The sequence below is a fragment of the Melanerpes formicivorus genome, unplaced genomic scaffold, assembly GCF_026170545.1.
Source record: "Melanerpes formicivorus ecotype bairdi unplaced genomic scaffold, bMelFor1.0.p_v2 SCAF_13, whole genome shotgun sequence".
NCBI classification, from domain to species: domain Eukaryota; kingdom Metazoa; phylum Chordata; class Aves; order Piciformes; family Picidae; genus Melanerpes; species Melanerpes formicivorus.
The window spans coordinates 11,701,971-11,722,741 of NW_027142365.1; the positions used below are offsets into that span (position 1 = coordinate 11,701,971).

General features: G+C 65.5%; 2 protein-coding genes across 4 annotated transcripts; both read left to right on the forward strand.

The window, feature by feature from the left end:
* The first annotated feature begins 1,508 nt into the window (after nucleotides 1-1,508).
* Nucleotides 1,509-19,159, forward strand: LOC137445013 (zinc finger protein Xfin-like). Its single transcript, XM_068146417.1, has 10 exons — nucleotides 1,509-1,560; nucleotides 2,024-2,104; nucleotides 2,187-2,267; nucleotides 2,441-3,928; nucleotides 8,882-9,289; nucleotides 10,555-10,724; nucleotides 12,026-12,160; nucleotides 13,212-13,314; nucleotides 13,564-13,689; nucleotides 14,446-19,159. The coding sequence occupies exons 2-10, from the start codon at nucleotides 2,068-2,070 to the stop codon at nucleotides 17,781-17,783; spliced, it is 5,886 nt and encodes a 1,961-aa protein (XP_068002518.1). The 5' UTR covers nucleotides 1,509-1,560; nucleotides 2,024-2,067; the 3' UTR covers nucleotides 17,784-19,159.
* On the forward strand, nucleotides 3,936-6,953 carry LRRC61 (leucine rich repeat containing 61). 3 transcript variants are annotated; one of them, XM_068146127.1, is made up of 2 exons: nucleotides 3,936-4,604; nucleotides 5,201-6,953. In XM_068146127.1, the coding sequence occupies exons 1-2, from the start codon at nucleotides 4,554-4,556 to the stop codon at nucleotides 6,095-6,097; spliced, it is 948 nt and encodes a 315-aa protein (XP_068002228.1). In that variant the 5' UTR covers nucleotides 3,936-4,553; the 3' UTR covers nucleotides 6,098-6,953. The 3 variants fall into 3 exon arrangements, with proteins under 3 accessions (XP_068002228.1, XP_068002229.1, XP_068002230.1); XM_068146128.1 differs by lacking the exon at nucleotides 3,936-4,604 and adding an exon at nucleotides 4,713-4,753; XM_068146129.1 differs by lacking the exon at nucleotides 3,936-4,604 and adding an exon at nucleotides 4,779-4,810.
* Nucleotides 19,160-20,771: the final 1,612 nt, after the last annotated feature.

Genomic DNA, 20,771 nt, shown 5'->3' on the forward strand with positions numbered 1-20,771 from the left:
TGCCTCGATGGGGACATGGAGACACCCTAAAGCTCCCCACGATGGGAGTCATCCCCCTTGCAGTCCCTCTTACCGCACTTGGTCCCAGCTTGGCTGCAGCGCTGCCGCACTGCCAGGTTTTATGGGGTGAGAGGCAGCTGTGGGGCTGGCAATTGGGCACAGCTGCTGCTTTTGGGGGGGGGGGAACACAACACACGAATGGGGGCACCGTCTCCAGGGGAAATCCCTTGGGATTGTGGCAGGGAGGGGGAAGCCGGATCCCGAATCCGGCAAATCCTAGTGAGAGAGGGGATTAGGGACTCCCCTCAGCACTGCCAGTCCCGGATATGGCCCATTTAGGACTCCCCCTCTCACAGTGCTCCGGTCACGGTTGCCCCCAGCTGGGGTCGGCCCTGGGACAAAAATCTCACAAGGAAGGGACCCCCACATTCTGTCCTATATATCCTCCATATCACCATCTCTCTGTCCTGTGTCCTCCCCATGTATGCGTCCCTTACTCTCCATCCCCATGGCCGTATCCCCTCATGTCCTTGTCCTACATTCCCCCGCGCTCCTCTGCCTGACACCATCCCAATGGCTGTGTTCTGCCACATCCCTGTCCTGTGTCTCCCCATGTCCCTTCCATCCCCACAGCTATGTCCCTCTGTCCCTACGTCCTTGTCCTGTGTCCCAGCCTGAGATCCTGACCCATCTGTCCCTGTGGCCCCTGCTGCCTCCATCCCACGGTCGTGTCCCCTCTGTCCCCACGTCCCTGCCCCTTGTGTGTTCCCCCATGTCACTCCGTCCCTGCCCCCGTCTCCCCTAGCCCCCGCCGCAGTCGGGGACAGGGAGGGACCGGGGACGCAGAACCCGGTTCGCCGGGGGAGCGGCGGCTCCGTACAACCCAGTATGATCCACTATGGTTCAGTACAGCCCAGTACAGCTCGGTACAGACCAATATGGCTCGCTACGGCCCGGTACAACTCGGTACAGCGCGGTACATCCCGGTACGGCTCGGAACAGCTCAGTCTGGCTCGGTACAGCGCGGTACAGCCTGTGGGCGGCGGTGCGGCGGGGAGGACTGCCGGGAGATGTAGTCCTGGTTTATCCCGGTTTGTCCCAGTTTATCCCGGTTTGTCCCTGTTTATCCCGGTTTGTCCCTGTTTATCCCGGTTTTTCCGAGTATCCCAGCAGGGTGTCCCGAGACCGGCGCTACCGGTGCCTCGGTGTCGGCGGGCATGGGGTGCCGGACCGAGAAGAGAGAGGGGGAGGTGGAGAGGGGGCGGGGGGGACCGGCGGCCACCGCGGGAAAGGCGGAGCTTGGGGGGTAGGGGGGTTCGGTGTCCGCCCCGAGGCCACGGGGACGGGCGGAGAGCGGGGTCCGAGCGATACGGGGAGCAGCAGCGGCACCAGGGGGTAGTCCCTGTGGGACGGGGGCTCTGGGGAGGTCAGGAAGGGGGGGGGGGGGGAGCGGAGGGTGGAACAGGATGAGAGGGGGAGGGGGAGGGGGAGGGGCAGGATGGGGCGGGGCAGGATGGGACAGAGGGACAGAGCGGGGACGGCAGGGACCGGGGCTACAAGGTTGGGGACAAGAAACGCTCGAGGGGGTACAGGAGGGCGGGGAGGGAACGGGAAGGGCAGGGCTGGGCGTACGGGAGGGGCTGCGAGCGGCTGCGGGGGTCAGAGGTGGGCGCGCCCTAGAGGTACCAGCGGTGGGTGACTCCCTGGGATGTGTTCCCAGGGTGCCCCTAGCCGGAGGCCCCCAGATCCATTCGCCCTCCTCCCCACTGATACGTTCGAGCTGCTCGTCGGTGGAGGGTTGGAGTGGGGGCTTCCCAGGGATCCTGCCTAATTCATCGCCCAGCCCCCACCGGACCCGCCCCCCCATGCAGAAGGGCTTTGCCCACTCGGGGGTCCCTGCCCCGCTTTCACCGCCCGCCGGGGCTGGGCACGGTGAATGCCCGGGGGCTACGGGAGCAGGTTCTGGGGTGCAGGTTGAAAGTCCCGGGGGGAGCTCAGCCCAGTCCCATCTCATCCCATGAAGGTTCTACCACGACCAAGCCTGAGCTGGTTCCACTGCCAGAGGAGATGGAGGTGCCTGCGATACCAGGCTGTGCCAGCACAGGTGGGTGCCAAGAGGGAGACTCCTGGTGGTCTCTCAGAGCTGGGTGGGGGGAGACACTGGCTGTGCCACTCTGTCCCCCCAGGGTGGTTGGTGGTCCCCAAGGTGGAGGCAAACCCTGAGGGTGATGAAGAGGAGCCAGGGGGCCCGGAGAGGAGCTGCTCAGGTGAGGGGACATGTTGGCATTGCTGGCATGCAGCAAAGCCTCTGGGTGGCCTGGCACAGCCAGAGCTCTGACCACAGCACGTTGGGGACGTGCAGTGATAGTCACCCCAGTGGTGCTTACCCCAGTGATGATCATCTGGTGATGGTCACTGGGTGCTGGTGTGTGCCCCACAGAGGACTGGCTGGTGAGGAAGGTGAAGGTAGAGGAGGAGGATGAGGAGTGGCCAGTTGGCACTGAAGCCCTGCTGGCGGGGCAGCCCCCGGCTGGCACTGTGCCCCATACTGCTGGCATACCAGGCTGCACTGGCAGCTGCAAACTGGAACAGCCATGCCCAGAGGAGCTGGGCTACGGCGAGCTGCCCACCTTTGCCACGCCACCATGGCTGCCACAAGGCCAGAACCAAGATGGTGCCGGCACCGAACCCGGCGGCTGCGAGCGCTGCTTCCAGGCGCGGCTCGGCCTGCAGCTGCCGGTGGCTGACCCCCAGAGCTGCAGTGCCGCGGTGCCCCTACGGCCCTTCACCTGCACCCAGTGCGGGAAGGGCTTCGGGAAGAAGGCACACCTGACGCGGCACCTGCGGGTGCACACGGGCGAGCGGCCCTTCGCCTGCGCCGACTGTGGCAAGAGGTTCAGCCAGAAGATCCACCTGCGCTCCCACCAGAAGACCCACACCGGCGAGCGGCCCTTCCCCTGCGCCGACTGCGGCCGCCGCTTCCGCAAGAAGACGCACCTGGTGCGGCACCAGCGCACCCACACCGGCGAGCGGCCCTTTGCCTGCGCCCACTGCCCACGCCGCTTCGCGCACAAGCAGCATCTCCTCCGCCACCAGCAGCTGCACGAGGAGCCGGTACCGGAGCCAGTACCAGAGCCAGTGCTGGCGCCAGTACCGGCAGATGGGGCCACGGCGCTCAGCGATGAGCAGAAGCCCTTTCCCTGCCTGGAATGCGGGAAGAGCTTCAGCTGGAAGAAGAACCTCTCATCCCACCGGCGGCTGCACTGCGACGGCCACCCCTTTGCCTGCGCCGAGTGCGGCCGTGGCTTCGGTGACAAGCGGCACCTGACAGCGCATCTGCGATGCCATGCGGGGCTGGAGCCCTTCGCCTGCCCCCGCTGCGACCAAACCTTCAGCCACAGGCTGGAGCTGGCTGCCCACCAGCGCAGCCACGGCAGCGAGCGGCCCTTCGCCTGCCCGCTCTGCGCCCGCGCCTTTGCCCACCGCCAGCACCTGCTGCGGCACCAGCGGGTGCACACTGGCGAGCGGCCCTTTCCCTGCCCACAGTGCGGCCGCCGCTTCGGCTCCCGCACCAACCTGCTGGCCCACGCCAAAGCCCATGCCGGCACCCGGCCCTTTGCTTGCCAGCTCTGTGGCCGCACCTTCAGCCGCAAGTCCCACCTGGCGCGGCACCAGGCGGTGCACACTGGCACCCGGCCTCATGCCTGCACCCAGTGCACCAAGCGCTTCAGCTCCAAGACCAACCTGGCACGGCACCAGGCCGTGCACACCGGGCATCGGCCCTACGTCTGCACCCACTGCGGGAAGAGTTTCAGTCGCAAAACCCACCTGCTGCGGCATGAGCGCACCCATGCTGCCACCGCTGCCACCAGTACCACACCGCAGCAGAGCTGGCCGGGCACCACCGCCACAGCCCCTGCCACTCTCTGTCCCTGAGCACCGTGGGTTGAGCACTGGGATGTGCCGGGGCCCGTGGTGGCTCCTGGCGGTGCTGTGTCCTCGGTGTCCCACACTGGAGCTGCAGCATGTGGCATGATGAGCATCCCCTGGGGTGCTAGAGCCAGCAGGGATGGGAACTGGAGGCAAACAGCGGCTCTGAAATGCCTGAAACACCTCAAAACTGGTTGGGCATGCGCCACACTCTGCTCCAGGGCTGGCACACAGTGAGTTGGGGGTGCTGGGACCCCTGGGACAAGGGACTCCTCATGGCGGTGCCGTGGTGTCAATGAATCAGAACTGCCAATAAACTGGGTTTGGTTGAACCTTTCTGAGCAGGAGTCTTTGGGGACAGGAATTGCAGGCAGGGCTGTGGTGGCACCGGGACTGGGCTGGCATTGGGAACTGTGTGGGGACAGGAGCAGCCAGTGGTGGTGCCAGTGCCCAGCTGTGGCTACGAGGACACCGCTGGGGACACCAAGACCGCATCGGTATTTCGGTCTGCTTGGGGACAGGAGCCACTGTTGCCGGTACCTGGCCATGGGGATATCCCCGGGGGCACCAAGACCGGGTCGATCCCAGGGGCTGCTCAGGGACAGGAGATACCGGTGCCCGCCATGGGAACACCACCGGTGACATCGATCCCCAGAGACACTGGAATGGCGACGGTACCGGGGGCCTGCCTGGTGGCACCGGCCATGGCAACATCTCTTCCCGGGGATACGGGAGGCGGGGCGGGGGCGGTCGCTCGTTTCCGTGGCAACGGGGAGGCGGGGCCGAGGGGCTGTCGGGAGCGGAGAGAGCGGGGAGGGGGCAGGTGGGGAGCACCGGTGGGGGGTCTAGGGGAGACCCGGGGGACACCGTCAGCAGCTGAGTGAGCCAAGGGGGTCCGGGGAGCAGCGGTAGACCGCGGGTGCGGGGGGAAAGCATCGTGGGGAAAGGAGGGGAGTTAGAGTCTGGGGGATCGGGAGGGTACCGGGAACCGGGAATTCCAAGGAGGGGGTGGGGGGAGGTCAGGGGAGCTGGGCACTGGGGAGCATCGGGAGGAGACGGGAGAGGAGAAAATACCGGGAGGTCGGGAGGATGTGCGGGGGGAGTCCGGGTTCCAGGGAGCACGGTAATGGGAATGGGGGGTCCAGAGGGCCTTGGGAGGGACCCGGGTGCACAGGAGTGAGTGGGAGATCCGGCGAGGGACCTGGCGGGGTCTGGGTTTGGGTCTGTAGGGGCGGTGTCTCTTGGGTGACACAAAGTTGTCCCCCGCCAGGGCTCAACCCCTTCCCCAAACTGCTGCAGCATGGACGGTCGCGGGGAGGGAGCCGAGGAGCCCCCCCAGGATTCCCCCCAGGAGCAGGAAGATGAAGACGACGACGAGGAGGAGGAGGAGGATGAGGAGGGTGGGGTGCGGATCACGGCACAACTGCTGAAGGCCAGCAGCGGGGAATTCGCGCTGGAGTCCATCCTGCTGCTGCGGCTGCGCGGCCGCGGCATCGCCCACCTGGGCTGCTTGGGCGACTGTACCAACCTGGAGTGGTTGGACCTATCCGGTAATGCCATCACCCGCCTGGGCCCGCTGGCAGCCCTCAAAGCCTTGGCAGTGCTCAACCTGGCACAGAACCGCGTGGCCAGGCTGGAGCCGCTGGCGTCGTGCCACAACCTGCAGAGCCTCAACCTGGCGGGCAACCGGCTGGGCAGCCTGGCACGGCTGCGCTGCCTGAGCGGGCTGCGGCGGCTGGAGAGCCTGCGGCTGCGCGACCCCCGCACCGGCATCGCCAACCCGCTGTGTGCCAGCACCCCGACATACCGCGCCACCCTGGCCGCCATGTTCCCCGGCCTCAAGTCCATCGACGGCGAGCGGGTGTCGGGGCGCGGCAGCGAGCTCTACCAGCTGTGCCGCGACCTTGACAGCTCGCTGGGACGCGGCAGCACCGCTGGTGCCAGCACTGCCGCCGAGGCACCGCAGCGGGCGGCACAGCCCTGGGTTGAAGCGGGGTTCTGGGAGGCGCGGACCCCACGGCGCAGCTCCATCGTGGAGGAGGCTTACCGGCAGTTCGGCGAGGCCCTGCGCGAGTGCCGCGAGCTCGGCCGGCGCGCCGACGACTCCATTGCCCAGGCACAGCGGGCGCTGGGCAGCCGGCATGACCCCAGCTCCTTCGTTTTCTGAGACACGTCCCCCACGCGCCGGGACCGGCAGAGGAGACCTCTGGCACCGACCCCAGCACTGGATGCTGCCAGCGCCAGCCTGGCACAGCCCTCGATGCAGGGACAGTGAGGCAGCTGGAGGGACACTGGAGCAGCCAGAGGGAAACTGGAGCGACTGAAGGGATGCCAAAGCAACCATGGGGATACTGGAGTGACTGGAGGGGTGCCCGAGAAACCAGAGGGATGCTGGAGTGACTGGGAGGATACTGGAACAGCCAGGGGAATGCTGGAGCAACTGGAGGGGTACTGGAGGGATATTGGAACAGCTAGAAGTATACTTGAGTGAGTGGAGGAATACGAGAGTGACTGGAGGAGTTCTGGAGCAACTGGAGTGATGCCACAGTAGCTGCGGTGAACCCAGCCTTGCCTGCAGCCTGGGGGGCTGCCAGACCCCCGCTGCCATGCCAGGGGTGACACCCCAGAGCCAGGCATGCCTGGGCTGTGCCCCAAGCACTCCAGGAGAGGGGACAGCAGAGCCATGGCAGGAGCCAAGATGTCACAAGGAGCTTGAAGGCAGCCCGGGTGGCTGGAAGGAGCTGCATGGGGGTGCTGGGGGGTGCCATGGGGACCAGGGGAACGCAGTGGGGCTGGGGGGACACTGCGGACTGGGCAGTAAAAGCTCTGCAAGCCCCCAAGGCCCTGCTCTGCTGCCTGCTCCTGTGCCCTGACCAACCAGGCAGGGGGGACCACCCATATCCCTGTCCCTCCTCTGGGGCTGGGGACAAGCAGTGTCGGGGGGGGAGCTGGCACAGAGTCCCCACAGAGGGACATGGGGCTGAGCCCTCCACCCACCCCTAGCCGTTCCAGCAGGAATAACAGTGACAGCAGGAGCCAGACTGGTGTTTACTGGTGATCAGACATTTACTGGTGAGCTGGGGTGTAGGAGTGAGCTGGGGGTTACTGGTGAGCCCCCGGGGAGGTGGCACTGGGGAGGTCCATCCCTTGGTGACACCAAGCTGGGGGGGCAGCAAGCAGAGGAGGGGACCAAGCTGGTCCCTTGTGCTGGGAGGCTGCGAGCAGGGGCCATCTGTGTGTCCCTGGCACGTGCCAGGCTGGTGACAGCCACCTATTGTGGCAACCCCTTGGAGAAGGCAAACATGCCAGGCAGGTAGAACCCATCCCCGGCCTTGCCAGCCTCCTCCACCGCCCTGCACTCGGCCTCGTCGCGGTGCTTGATCTCCTGCCAGGACAGAACCAGCCTGGTTGGCACTAACCCTTGCAATAGACACTGCCAGCATCATGCTGGTGGCATGGGGTGGGGGGGACTTGGCTCACCTTGGCAGCGAGGTGGTGGCTGGGGCCACAGTTGTGGTACTTGTCCAGCACCTTGGGGACGTCACCACGGTCGAACTTGTAGCAGGCCAGGCACACAGGCTTGCGCTGGGGACAGAGCGGGGTTGGCACCCCCAGGGACACTGTCACAGCACAAGGACAAGCCCCCTGCCCTGCCACCCCTTCCCCTGCCAACCCCAGCCCTGCCACTGGAGGCACAGCAGGGCTTGTCGCCCCTTGGGGACACCAAGGACAGTCCCGTTCCACCCACACCCTCTGTTTGCCATGGGGCAGCAGTAGGCACAGCCAGGAGCCATCACCACCATGGGCTAGAGGCCATCATCACCTCCAGCCTGCTCAGCACAGCACGGTGAGATGGAGCGGCCCAGGAGGGCCAGAAGTGCCATGTCCCCATGGGATGTCCCCACAGGGTGTCCCCATGCCAGGCTGGCTCACCCGGCTCTCCAGGGGACGGCAGTTGTGCCGGCGCTGTGCCCGCTTGCTGCAGGATGTCTGCACCAGGCTGACCCGCAGCTGGACAAACGTTCCTGAGGAGTCTTCCTGGGGGACAGAGGGACACCCCTCAGCCCTGAGGGCACACACACGGGGCACTGGGTGCCACTGAGAGCTGGGGGAGCGATAGGTGAGGTGGCCATGAACAGGGGAGGGGGGCAGAGTGACTCAAATCCTTCACAGTCCCCAGGGTGAATCCAGCCCCAGGGACCCCATGGGGTGGTCCAAACCGGGGGCGTCCCTGCAGGTTCCAGCCGCTGCTGCTGGGTGCCTCCAGCTGCACCATGATGGCACCAGGCACCAGCAGTTAATGAGTAGCCGAGCTCTGCCAGCCCCTGCCCAGTGCCCCTGGTGACCAGCCTGGCCCCACTAGCCACGCCAGGGGGCCTGGCACTGCACCAACTGCCCCTTCCCTGTGTGACACCCCAGGCACCCACCACCCTCTTTCCATGACACCCCAACAGGCTCCATAGGAACCCAGTACCCACCACCCTCCTTTCATGACACTGAATCACCTTCCATGACATCCCAGCACCCACCACCCCCCTTCTGTGACATCCCAACACCCCAGCCCCCTCCGTGACACCCCAGCACCCACCAAGCTCCCTCTGTGACCTCTCAACACCCACCATCCCACTTCCATGACACCCCAAACCCCACCACTTCCCCTTGCCCAGCATTTCAACAGCAGCCTCTGTAGCGCCCCAGTACCCCTCATCCCCCTTCCATGACACCCAAGCCCCTCTCAAACCCCTTCCCCAATACCTCAGCATACTCAGTGACCCACCCCTCACCCTCTCTCCATGGCACCCCAACAGCCTCCCCAGCACCCCCCCAATCCCCTTCCACAACACCCTCCATAGGCTCCTGGCACCCACCACCCTCTGTGACACCCCAACACCCACTCCCCCCCTTCCACGACACCCCAGCATCCCCCCACGCCTCCTCCACGTACTCCCAGCCACCTTTTCAACCCCTGCCCACAGCCACCGCCTCCCCCCACCCCCACGCCGTGGAGGGGGAGGTCCGGCGGGGTCCGGTGTCCCCGGCTGCCTCTCCCCTCTCTCTCCGCGGTGTCTCCCCCTCACCCTCTCCACCCCCTCCACCGCCTGCTCCTTGAACAGGAACTGGACGTTGCTGCGGCCGTGGAACTGCTCCAGCAGCTCCCGCAGCACTCGCCGCTGTAACGGGGACTGCCCGCCGCTGGCCAGCGCCACCAGGGCCAGGCACAGGAGCACCGGCAGCCGCATCCCGGCACCGGCAAGAGGGCTCCGGGGGGAATCCGGGCCTCAAGCGCCCCGCCGCGCCACTCGCTCGGTCATGAACCGATTTCCTGGGAACTGCCCTTTTTTTCCGCCCCCCGCCGCCGGTACGGCCCCTCCGGCTCAGCAGTGGGGGGAGGAGGGAAGAGGCTGCACGTAGCTCCCGGGATGACCCCGGGGCGGCCCACCCGGGAATGGGCGGGGAGAGGCACCGGGGAAGGGGAGGTCGTGTTTGGGGTGGGCTTAGGGGGGCGCAGACCCTCGAGACCAGCGGGAGGGGACATCGCTGGCGGGCCCCATCCTCCGCCCTGCCCCGGCGCCCCCCAGCGTGGCGATGCACGGCGCCCCGAGGGACGGGGAGCCCCCGAAACGGCGTGAAACGGGAAACCGCCCCGGGGGTCCCTGGGCGCGCCTGTGTTCGCCCCCACACGCGCTCGGGACACGGCTCTCGGGACGCCGAGACAGGCACCGGGGACGAGAGGCCGGGCCCCGAGCCCGCACCGGCGGCTCCGCGGCGCCGAACTGGGAGCGGGAGACGGAGGAAGGCCGGGCCGCGGGCCCCGCCTCAAGCAGAACCGGCTCTCGGCCCCGGGGCAAGCGCAGGCCCCGCGGGGGCTCGGCTGGGGATGGGTCGGACCACGACCAGGCATGGCCAGGGGAGGGCTGAGCCGCTGGGACGCATGCTGAGCACCCCGGCGGTTCCCGGGGGGGCTCTGGCCCGAGCTGAGCACCCTGGCGGTTCCCGGGGGGCTTTGGCCCGAGCTGAGCACCCCGGCGGTAGTGGGAAATGCTCCGGACCGGGGCAATTTCGGTCAGATTCTAGCTATTCCGGCCCTTTTTTGGCCCTCTGGAGCCAGTCTGGGGCCTTACTGGAAGAGTTTGTGGAGATTTTTGGCTGCAAACTGACATCCCGGTCAGTCTGACTCCGTTTTTGTGGCCATTTCAGGGCAGATCGTGGCTGCCGGGGTCATTTTGTGGTCCTTTTTAGACTAACGTGCGGTTATTTGGTTCCAGTTTGGAGCCGTTTTGGACCAGTTTAGGGCCATGTTGCAACCACTCTGGACCATTCTGGGGAGTCTGTGGACAGCCTGGACCCCACTGTGGCATTACTGGAACAGTTTATGGCAGGCTCCCCCCATCCTCCTTCCCCCCCCCCCCGATTGTGGCCATTTTAACGAGCAGCCATTCTGGGCAAGTCTTTAGCCATTTGGAGGCAGCTTGTGGCCACGCTGGGACACACTGTAGTCACTCTGGTAGTTTTCAGCATTCTGGTAACAGTCTGTGGATCTTTCGGACCAGTTTGTGCCATGTTGGGCCTGGCTGGTGCCGTTCTGCGCCAGTTTGTGGCCAGTTGGCGGCCATTTTGTTCCAGTTGGCGGCCTGGGGACGCTCTGGCCTGCGCCGCTGTCTCGATGGTACCGTTGTCCGCCCGCCCTACGGCTGCCGCCGCGGGACACGCCGCGTCACTCGGAAGTGCCCTGCGCTGGCCGTGGCCTCCTCCCGCTGCTTGACGTCATCGAGCCGCCGGAGCAGCGTCCGCCCGTGAGTGTCCCCGGGGAGGCGGCTCCGGGGCCCGGCGGGACGGGGGGCATCTTCTGTCCCTCCTCCGTTTCCCCGCGCTCACTCTCCGGCCCTCGGGGACCACCGGCAGCGCTCGCAGCCCGGGCGCCGTGACCTCCCCCCGCGGGGTAGGGACGCTCCCGGTACCCCCCGGTGCTCCCCGCTGTCGCCGTGGCCTCGCTTGGGGGGAGGGTGGGGGTGGGTGCTGGGGGCATGTTTCGTGAATTCCCGGGGTGTTAGAAACGGGATCGGGGCGGGACAAGCGGCGGAGGCGGGGATCCGGCCGCGGCTGTCGTGGCGTGGGGAGCACCACACCACACCCCCCCCGGTTGTACCAGGGCCTCCCGGGCCGTGACCGACTTGGGGGCCCGTGCGTGGGGTCGGAACTCGGCTCCCCGGGTTGGCCTTTCCCATCGGGGGGCCCTGCTGTGGGGTTCGCTGCCCGCTGAGGGGTTGCGATGGGGGGGATGTGGTGCCGGGGGTGGGGGGCGGAATTACGGTGCCGGGAAAAGATCCCAGCTTCAGCAAGAGGTTCCCAGTACCGCGGGGGGATCCCAGTACCAGGGAGAGGTCCAGTACCGGGGTGGGATCCCAGAGGTAAAGAAGGAGCTTAGTGCCAGGAAAGGGATCCCAGCGCTGGGAGGCGATTCCCCATTTTAAGGAAGGATGCCGCTGCCACGGGAGGGATCCCGGTGCTGAGGAGGGATGCCAGCGCCCGGGAGGGCGAGGGGGAGCAGTGCCCGGCTGTAGGGAAGGATCCCGGGATGCCGGTGCCAGGGAGGGCGAGGGGGAGCAGTGCCCGGCTGTAGGGAAGGATCCCGGGGTGCCAGCGCCCGGGAGGGCGAGGGGGAGCAGTGCCCGGCTGTAGGGAAGGATCCCGGGATGCCCGCGCCCGGGAGGGCTCCCATCAGCCCCGCCAGCCGCTCCTGGTGCCCCTCTCCCCAGCCGGAGCCCCAGACCCGCTCTGCCTCCTTCCGGCGGGTTTACGGGTGCCCCCCACGCCACCGGAGCCGGCGGGGCCCTGCCTTCGCCGTTCGGCTTCCGGGGCCGCGGTTCGCGGGGCCCGAGGGCCTGGACTACAACTCCCAGCAGCGCTGCGGGTGGGGAAGGTGCGGGGGTGGGGGGAGAGAATCCGGGGTGAGGGGCACCCCTGGAGCGGGAGGAGGAAGAGGAAGAGGAGGACGAGCAGGAGGAGGACGAGGAGGAGCAGCAGCAGGAGGAGGGGGAGGAAGCGGCTCCGCGGCCTCTCCTCCCGCCTCACGCCCGGCTCGCTCCCGCTGCAGGCCCCGCAGCAGCCATTTGGAGGCCGCGGCGGGGAGGCCGCGGAGCTTCCGCCGCTCGCCCCCCACCCCCCCAGTCGCTGTGAGCCCCCCAAAGACACCCCCAGGGACGCCATGTCCGCGGGGGGAGCGCCCCAGGTACGGCTGAGCGGCCCCAGCGCAGCCCCCGCTCCTCTGCCCTGCCCCGAGGCGCTGGGGGCTCGGGGCGGGGGGGGGGGGGGGGTGTAGGTTGGGATTGTTTGGGGCAGTTTGGGGGCTTTCTGGAGGGCGTGGGGGCGGTTCTTGGGAGGGGTTGGGGATGTTGGTTTCGCGGGGGGAGGTGTGATTGGGGGGGCGGGTTGGGATTTTAGGGAGAGTTTGGGGGATTTTTGAGGGTTTGGGGGGTTCGGGGGGGGTTGGGCAGGGTTTTGGGAGGGGTTGGGGATTTTGGAGGCATGTTGGAGGATGTGGGGGGGTCGAGAGGGGTTGGGGATTTGGGGGGGGACGTGTCGGGACCTCTTCTACAGTCTCTCTTCTCGTCCTTTGGTGCCGAGGGGCCGCGCTGCCCCCACAAGAGGTTTTTTGGGGTGGTAAATTGGTGCTCTTTGAGGGCAGGGCAGCGGGGGGTGGGCACCGCGGGTGCTGCGGGGGGCGGGAGCGCCCTGGGTTGCAGGGAGGGATCCCCGCAGGCGGGAGTGGGAATGGAATGACAGCGGATCGGGGTCGAGCTTCCCGGGGAGAGTCTCTTTGGCTCCTTTTGGGGGGGCTCCGGGCTGGGGTGGGAGCGGGGCTGGCTGATGGCACCGGGGTGTGGGGGCCGGGGGACCCGCGGGCAGGGCGGGGCGAGGGTGCGTGGCCTTGGTCCTGAAACTGATGCCCGGGAGGTGTCACCCCTCGGGGCCTCGCTCCTGCTCCTGCCCTCCGGGAGCAGCACCCTGGAAAAAACAGGTGATGCCATGAGCTAAGAATGCCCCTCCCCAGCCTTCGAAGTGGGGGGTGGGAGGGTTGGGCTCTGCAGGGACCCTAGCCAAGCCCCCACCTCACTTAGAATGCACCCACTGCCCACCCTCACCTCACCCAGGCGAGTGCCCATGCATGTGGCCATCTGTCTGCTAGTCCCTATTGGTGCCAAAACCCAAAGACACTTCCCCCAAAAGAGGCTGGGGAGGTGCCTAATTTAGGGGTATCCTCTCTTCCCATCTCGGAGCAGCCGGCCCATGCCCTGAACCTACTGCCGTACCCACGGCTGAGCGAGGCACCCAGAGCTGGCCACCAGCTGGATGCCACCGAGATCCCTGCCGACCCCTGCACAGGTGAGCACAACTTGGCAGTGCCAAAACCACCGGAATCTGGAGCTGGCATCTCCAAAGGGCGTTTCTGGGGAGCGGGGGAGGCAGCTGGGCCTTTGATCTTTAACTTCACCCCCAGGCTGAACAGAGATGAAAGCGCTGCCCTCAGATCTGGCTAATTTGGGGAATTTTGGCTAATTTAGGGTAATCTGGGGGAATTTGGGGGAATTTGGTGACTCTATGATGAGCAGCTGGTGTCGTACCCCCCACCAGGTTACAGGTTCTTCAAGCCTGGGGGGCTCTTTGGCATCAAGACTCCGGACGAGCCCTACGGAGACGCACGGCCGATGCAGGAGGAGAGCAAGAGTCTGGCTGGAGCCTGCGCTAGTGGGTGCCAGGGTAGGGACTCGGGGTGGGGTGAGGGGGCTGCTTCTGGGGGAGGAGGCCATTTGGGGCTATTTTGTGGTTGCTTTTATGTAAGTTTGGAGCCATTTGTGACCATTTTGGGCCAGTTTGTGGCAGTTTGGGCCAGTTTGTGACCATTTGGGGGCCGGTTTAACCAGTTTGCAGCCATTTTAGCCATTTTGTAGGTGTTTTCTGGCTGGTTTGCAGCCATTTTGTGGACATTTTGAGCCATCTTATGTCCATTTCAAGCCAATTTGCAGCCCTTTTTGCCAGTTTGTGACCTTTCTGAGCCAGTTTATGGCCATTTTGCAAGCCTTTTGTATCTGTTTATGTCTTCTTTAGTCCAGTTTTCAGCTCTTCTGGTCAGTTCGGGGCCACTTCAAGCCAGTTTCTAGTCCTTTTGGCCATTTTGTGGCCATTCTGAGACAGTCTGTGGCCAGTTTTCAGCCCTTTTAGGCCAGTTTGTGGCCATTTTAAGGCAGCTTGCAGCAATTTCAGTTAGGTTTGCAGCCCTTTTGGCGAATCTGTGGCCATTCTGAGCCAGTTTGCAGCCCTTTTGGTGAGTTTCTATTGTTGCTGCCAGCACCGCTCAGCGAGTTAGGGCTGGAGCAGGCACTGGGCCAGGCTCTAATCCCTCCAGATGTCCCAGACTGATTTAGTATTGGCCCTTCCCACGAGAGTCCAGGGTTGGACTCAGTGATGCTACAGAGGCTCTGAAGTTTCCTTTTGCTGCCTCTTTTTGCCCCGCAGTGGAGCCCGGGCGGGTGAACAAAGTGGAGCAACCCGAAGAGAAGCCTGTGGTCAGTGCTGGCTCTCTGGAGCTGTACCCCACAGCCACCCCCAGCAGCTCCGGCCGATGGTTCCACGGCGGGCAGCGCGTGCCGGAGCGGGCAGGCGGCGAGAGAGACACCAACACCACCAGTGCCCTCAGCCCGCTGCCCACCCGGGTGGGCTGCTGGGCGCCCCAGGCCGGCAACGGCCCGTTCCGGTGCTCCCAGTGCGGCAAAGGATTCCGTCAGAAGCAGAGCCTGATCACCCATGAGCGCATCCACACCGGGGAGAAGCCGTACCGCTGCGGCGACTGCGGCAAGAGCTTCAGCCAGCGCCCCAACCTGCTGACCCACCGGCGGGTACACACCGGTGAGCGCCCCTTCCCCTGCACCCAGTGCGGCAAGAGCTTCAGCCAGAAAGCCAACCTGCTGGCACACCAGCGCATCCACGCCGCCGGGCAGAAGACGCTGGGTGAGAATGAAGATGGCACCAAGCCCAAGCTGCGGGCGCAGTCGCGCAGCTACCAGGAGGACACCCCCTTCGTGTGCCCCGAGTGTGGCAAAAGCTTCCGGCAGAAGCCCAACCTGATCACGCACCGGCGCATCCACACGGGCGAGCGCCCCTTCACCTGCTTCCTGTGTGGCCGCAGCTTCAACCAGAAGACCAACCTGGTCACCCACTACCGTGTGCACACCGGCGAGCGCCCCTTCGCCTGCGCCCAGTGTGGCAAGCGCTTCACCCAGAAAACCAACCTGGTCACCCACCAGAGCACCCACACTGACCTGCGGCCCTTCCCCTGCGCCCAGTGCCAGAAGTGCTTCAAGGACAAGGTGTCTCTCAAAGCCCATCAGAAGACCCATGCCCCGCGCCAGCGGCGCTGCCCCGGTCGCAGTCCCGCTATCTGCCTGCCCTATGGCACCGCTCCCACCTTGCTGCAGCCTGCAGGGGCTGAGGGTGAACCCCACTTCACCCCCATGCCACCACTGCCTGGCCAGAAGCTGGCAGAGGGGCAGGAGCTGTACCCATGTGCTGCTGAGAAGGGCTTTGCCCCCAAAGAGTCCCTACTGCCCCCTCAGCCGCCCACGCTGGGCGAGCAGAGCTTCCCTTGTGCCCAGTGCACTGAGGGGTTTTGCCAGAAGGTGACCCTGCTCCGGCCACCACACCCTGAGGCTGCTGGTGGCTGCACTGCAGCGTTCAGCCACGGCCCACACCACCTCCTGGGGCACCTTGGAGTGCAGCCCAGCCTGGGCGATGCCACTGCCCCAGCTCCCCCAGTGCCCGGGGCTGAGAAGCCCTTCATTTGCAATCAGTGCGGCAACAGCTTTGGGCTCTGGCTGGCACTGGTGGCTCACCAGAAGAGCCATGGCGGGCAGAAGCCCTACAGCTGCCCCGAGCATGAGAAGAGTTCAGGTGAGGAGGAGGAGCTGTCCCCTAAGGAAGACCCTGACAAGCTGGAAGACGGCAGGGCCTGGCTGTGCCCTGACTGCGGGAGAAGCTTCGCCCAGTACGAGCGGCTGGTGAAGCACCGACAGAACCACCGCGGCCACGGGCCCTACCGCTGCGATGTCTGCGGCAAGAGGTTCAGCCTGAAGACCAACCTGGTGACTCACCAACGCATCCACACCGGCGAGCGCCCCTTCACCTGCGGTGTCTGCGGCCGCCGCTTCAACCAGAAGGGCAACCTGGTCACCCACTACCGCACCCACACCGGCGAGCGCCCCTTTGCCTGCACCCAGTGCGGCAAGCGCTTTGCCCAGAAACCCAACCTCCTGGCGCACCAGAAAACCCACAGCGGGCGCCAGCCTTTCTCCTGCCTCGAGTGCCCCAAGCGCTTCAAGAGCAAGCTGTCTCTGCGGGTGCACCAGCGCATCCATGCACCAGAGAGGCCACCGGGCCACCAGCACCCTGCCGCTGCCGCTACCGGGCACCCCGCCAGTCCCTACCCCTGCGGGGCGGAGCCTGGTGAGGAGCCCGGAGAGCTGCAGCAGCACCAGCAGGGTGTGGGTGGTGTTGGTGGTGGTGTTGAGGGTGTTGGTGGTACTGGTGGTGCTGGTGTTGGTGGTACTGGTGGTGCTGGTGGTGGTGTTGATGGTGTTGGTGGTTGTGTTGGTGGTGCTAGTGGTGTTGCTGGTGGGGTTGGTGTTGGCGGTGCTGGTGTTGGTGGTTCTGGGGTTGGTGGAGGGGTTGGTGTTGGCAGTGCTGGTGTTGCTGGCACAGTTGGTGTTAGCAGTGCTGGTGTTGCCAGTGCTGGGGTTGGCGCTGGGGTTGGTGTTGCCAGTGCTGGGGTTGGCGCTGGGGTTGGTGTTGCCGGCGCTGGGGTTGGCGCTGGGGTTGGCGTTGCTGGGGTTGGTGTTGCCGGTGCTGGGGTTGGTGCTGGGGTTGGTGTTGCCGGTGCTGGGGTTGGTGTTGCCAATGCTGGGGTTGGTGCTGGAGTTGGTATCGCCAGTGCTGGGGTTGGTGTTGGCGGGGTTGGTGTAGGCGGGGTTGGTGTAGGGGGGGTCGGTAGCGGGGTTGGCATTGGTGGTGCTGGGGTTTGTGGTGCTGGCGTCGGCGGTGGGGTTGGCGTCGGCGGTGCCGGAGTTTGTGGGGTTGGTGGTGGGGTTGGTGTGGGCGGAGCCGGCAGTGGGGTTGTTGGCGGCGAGCGGCCGCACGCCTGCAGCGAGTGTGGCAAGAGGTTCCGGCAGAAGGTGAACCTGGCGGTGCACCAGCGGACCCACACCGGCGAGCGGCCCTTCCGCTGCCCCGACTGCGACAAGGGCTTCAGCCAGAAAGCTCACCTGCTGCGGCACCGCCGCACGCACCCCGGAGCCACCCCCGTGCCCGCCTGCTGCCAGGGCGCCTGCCCGGCACACTGCCAAGTGCCAGCCGCCAGCACCATTCCCCTATGCAAAGGCTCGGAGCCCCACGCCGTGCTGCTGCCCCCCTGCTCCCGCGCGGCCCCCCATGGCACGCAGCCCCCGGCCCGTGCCGACAGCCCCTCGGGCGCCGCCGACATCCTGCTGCAGCTGATGCAGGAGGAGCAGCAGCTGGCGCCAGGCGGCCAGCACCCTCAGGATGGGCCCGGGGAGCACTGTGCCCCTTGCAAATGTGCCGAGGGTGGGGAGGGTTTGAGCCCAAAACCCCCAACGCTGCCCCCACCGTGCTGCTGCGCCGACTGCCTGGGCCAGCGGCAGCTGCTGCCCAAGCCACAGCCTGGCACTGAGCTGTGGGGCAAGTACGGGGCCTGCGGGCGGAGCTTCGAGGAGAAGCGAGGGCTGCGGCTGCCCGAGCGGGCACATGGTGACCAGAAGCCCCCTCCCTGCCCCAGCTGCCTGTGACGCTGGCACCGCTGCCCAAGCCCTGCCAGGCACCACGGCTCTTGCACTAGAAGGCACCAAACCCAAAGCGCCAGCGCATGCCAGGGCCAGTCGCCCACCAAAGCAGGACAGTGCCCGGGGCAGGCCCCATGCCGGCAGTACCAGGGCTTTGGGAGGCACAGATCAGGTGCAACAAAGCCGGACTGGGCTGTGCCGCAGGAGCTGCCAACCATGCGTGGAGAGGGACACAGCCACGGAGCCACAACAGGATCCTGGAGGTGCTGCCTGGAGTGGGAAGAGCTCAGGATCTGGTGGCTCCCAAAGCACTCCTGGGCCCAGCAGCTCAATATGTGATCTGGTGGCTTTCGAACCGCTCCTGCACCTGAGAAGAGGTCAGGATCTGGGATCTGGTGGCTTTCAAACCACTCCTGCACCTGGGAGGATCTCAGGATCTGGGATCTGGTGGCTCCCAAACCCCTTCTGTGCCTGGCAGTGGCACAGCCAGAGACGGCCATGGGCACAATCTGCCCCCAGAGCTTCCCTCCAGCCTGGACCTTGCTCCACAAGGACAATTTGGGAGGGAGATCTGGGGGAGAGGGGGACTGTGCTGGGAGTCGTCGTGCCGTGGAGGGGCCCCCACTGCCATGGGTGTGGCAGGATCCAGCCTGCCCTGGGCACACACCGGGAGTCCACCGGGAAAAGTGGCCGGGGGGAAGCTCTGCTTCCAAAAGGGCCCTGGGAGAAGCCCCCGGGAGGGCAGAGGGGGTGAGGGGGGTGGGAAGGGGGGGGGTTGCTTTTGCTTCTCTCTGTGCTCTGTGGTAACCTTTGGCTAGCAGCTTTCTGGCACCAGTTAACCGCGCAACAGGGGCATGAGGGGCTGCCTGTGCTGCCTGATGGCATTGTGTCCCCCTTGGCATGGGGTGGGGGGGTAGCTTTGCCTGGCATTTCTCCTTCCTTGGCAGCAGGGCAGAGATAGTGGCATGTGGGAAAGGGATGTGGGGCAAAACTGGGCACCCCACGGCTTTGTCTTGAAGCCACCTCAGGGGGAAGCTGCAGCCTCGCCGCTCCCTGTGGCACAGGGACCACATCCTGCTGTGCCGGTCTTGCCACCTGTGTGCCAGGATCTTGGGATGGTGCCACTTGAGCCCATCCTGGTGCCACTCGCCGCCAGCACCCACGCTTTCGGGCTGTGTCACCTGCTGAGGGGACACTCGCACCTGGAGCTTCACCCCAAGCCCACCAAGCAGCTGGCAGAGGGGTCCTGGTACCCAAAATGTGTCAGGAGGTGGGCACCCGCCCCTGTCACCCCTCATACCCCTCCCCTGCCCCCAGCAGCCGTTCGGGTCCCTGGCAGGCTATTTTTGGAGGTTATTTAAATAAAAGCTTTTCCCAGCTGGCTCCTGGCTCTCCTCACTGGGCTGTGCCAGGGCTGTGGTGCCCCCAGTGTCATCCCCACAGTAGTGGGCATGGCTTGGCTGTGGCAGCCGCCAGTTCACTGGGACCACTGGTGTGGGTGCCAGGTTGGTGCCAGACCCAGTTTCCCTCCTGGCAGGCAGAACAACAGCAGCTGTGCCACTCACTGCAGCCTCCTGACCCCACTCAGGTACAGGTATGCCTCATCTTGGCTCCTGGCAGCCCCTGGCTCCACCATCTCTGTGGCTTCAGTGCCACATCCCGGTTGCCCCTGCCCTGATCCTGCTATGGCACCCCTGACTGGCTCTGGCGATTGTGGGAAGGGGACAAGTGCCCACCTGCCTTCCAGGCAGCCCCCAGCCCTTGCACGGCAAGTCTGGGTACTGGAGCTGTGGCTGCTGTGCCAGCAGGCACCCAGCCAAGTGCCAGCAAGATGCAGCCTGCAGAGCTGCTGTGCCAGGCATAGCTGGTGGATGGCATGGCTGAGCCATGCTGCCCATGCCAGGCCTGGCACCCTCCAGCATGCCCTGCGAGCAGCAGGCCCCCAGGCACCGTGGTCAGTGCCATGCTGGGTTTGGTTGCAGCCTGGAAGATGCTCATGGAACTCATAAGGTCATGGTACCAGCACAGGCAGGCACAAAAGGTGCTCAGGACCAGCATGGCACCAAAGTGGGCACTCTACAGCCCACAGTCTCTGCCCATGGTCTTGGCTGGTCCAATGAATGCTTTGTTAAGGCCTCTGGCACCACCTCCCACCAAACTGGGAGGGCTGGGGTGGGTGGAGGCTTCACTGCCCGGGCCGAGTCGTGGACAGCAGTCACCAGTGGTGTCCCCAGAGCTCAGCACTGGGGCCAGTTCTCTATTTCTTTACCCGGGGCCTGGATGAGGGAATCGAGGCTCCCTGGAGATGACACCAGGTTGGGCAGGAGTGTGGATCTGCTGGAGGGTCAGCAGGGCATCTGCAGAAGGCTCTGGCCAGGCTGGAGCAATGGGTGAGGCCAGTGGCACGATGTTAACCAGGCCAAGGGCTGGGTCTTGCCACAGGGCCACAGCAACCCCAGGAAGGTTCCAGACTGGGGGCAAAGTGGCTGGAAACTGGTGGAAAAGGATGGGGAGCAGGGGGTTGGTGACAGTGGCTGGAAATGAGCCAGCATGGCATGGCCAAGAAGGCCACCAGAACCCTGGCCTGGATCAGCAGTGGTGTGGCCAGCAGGAGCAGGGCAGGGGTTGTCCCCCTGGGCGGGGCACTGGTGAGGCCACTTCTCCAATCCTGGGGTCAGTTTTGGGTCACTGACTCCAAGAAGGACATTGAGGGACTGGAGCAGATCCAGAGAAGAACAATAAAGCTGCAGAAGGGTCTGGAGAACAGGGCTGGTGAGGAGCAGCTGAGGGACCTGGGATTATTGAGCCTGGAGAAAAGGAGGCTGAGGGGAGACCCTCTGGCTTTCTGCAACTCCCTGCAAGGAGGCTAGGGCCAGATGAGGGTTGGTCTCTTCTCCCAAGGAACAAGTGACAGGACAAGAAGCAGCAGCCTCAAGTTGTCCCAGGAGAGGTTTAGTTTGGACATGAGGAACAATTTCTGCCCTTTGAGGGTTG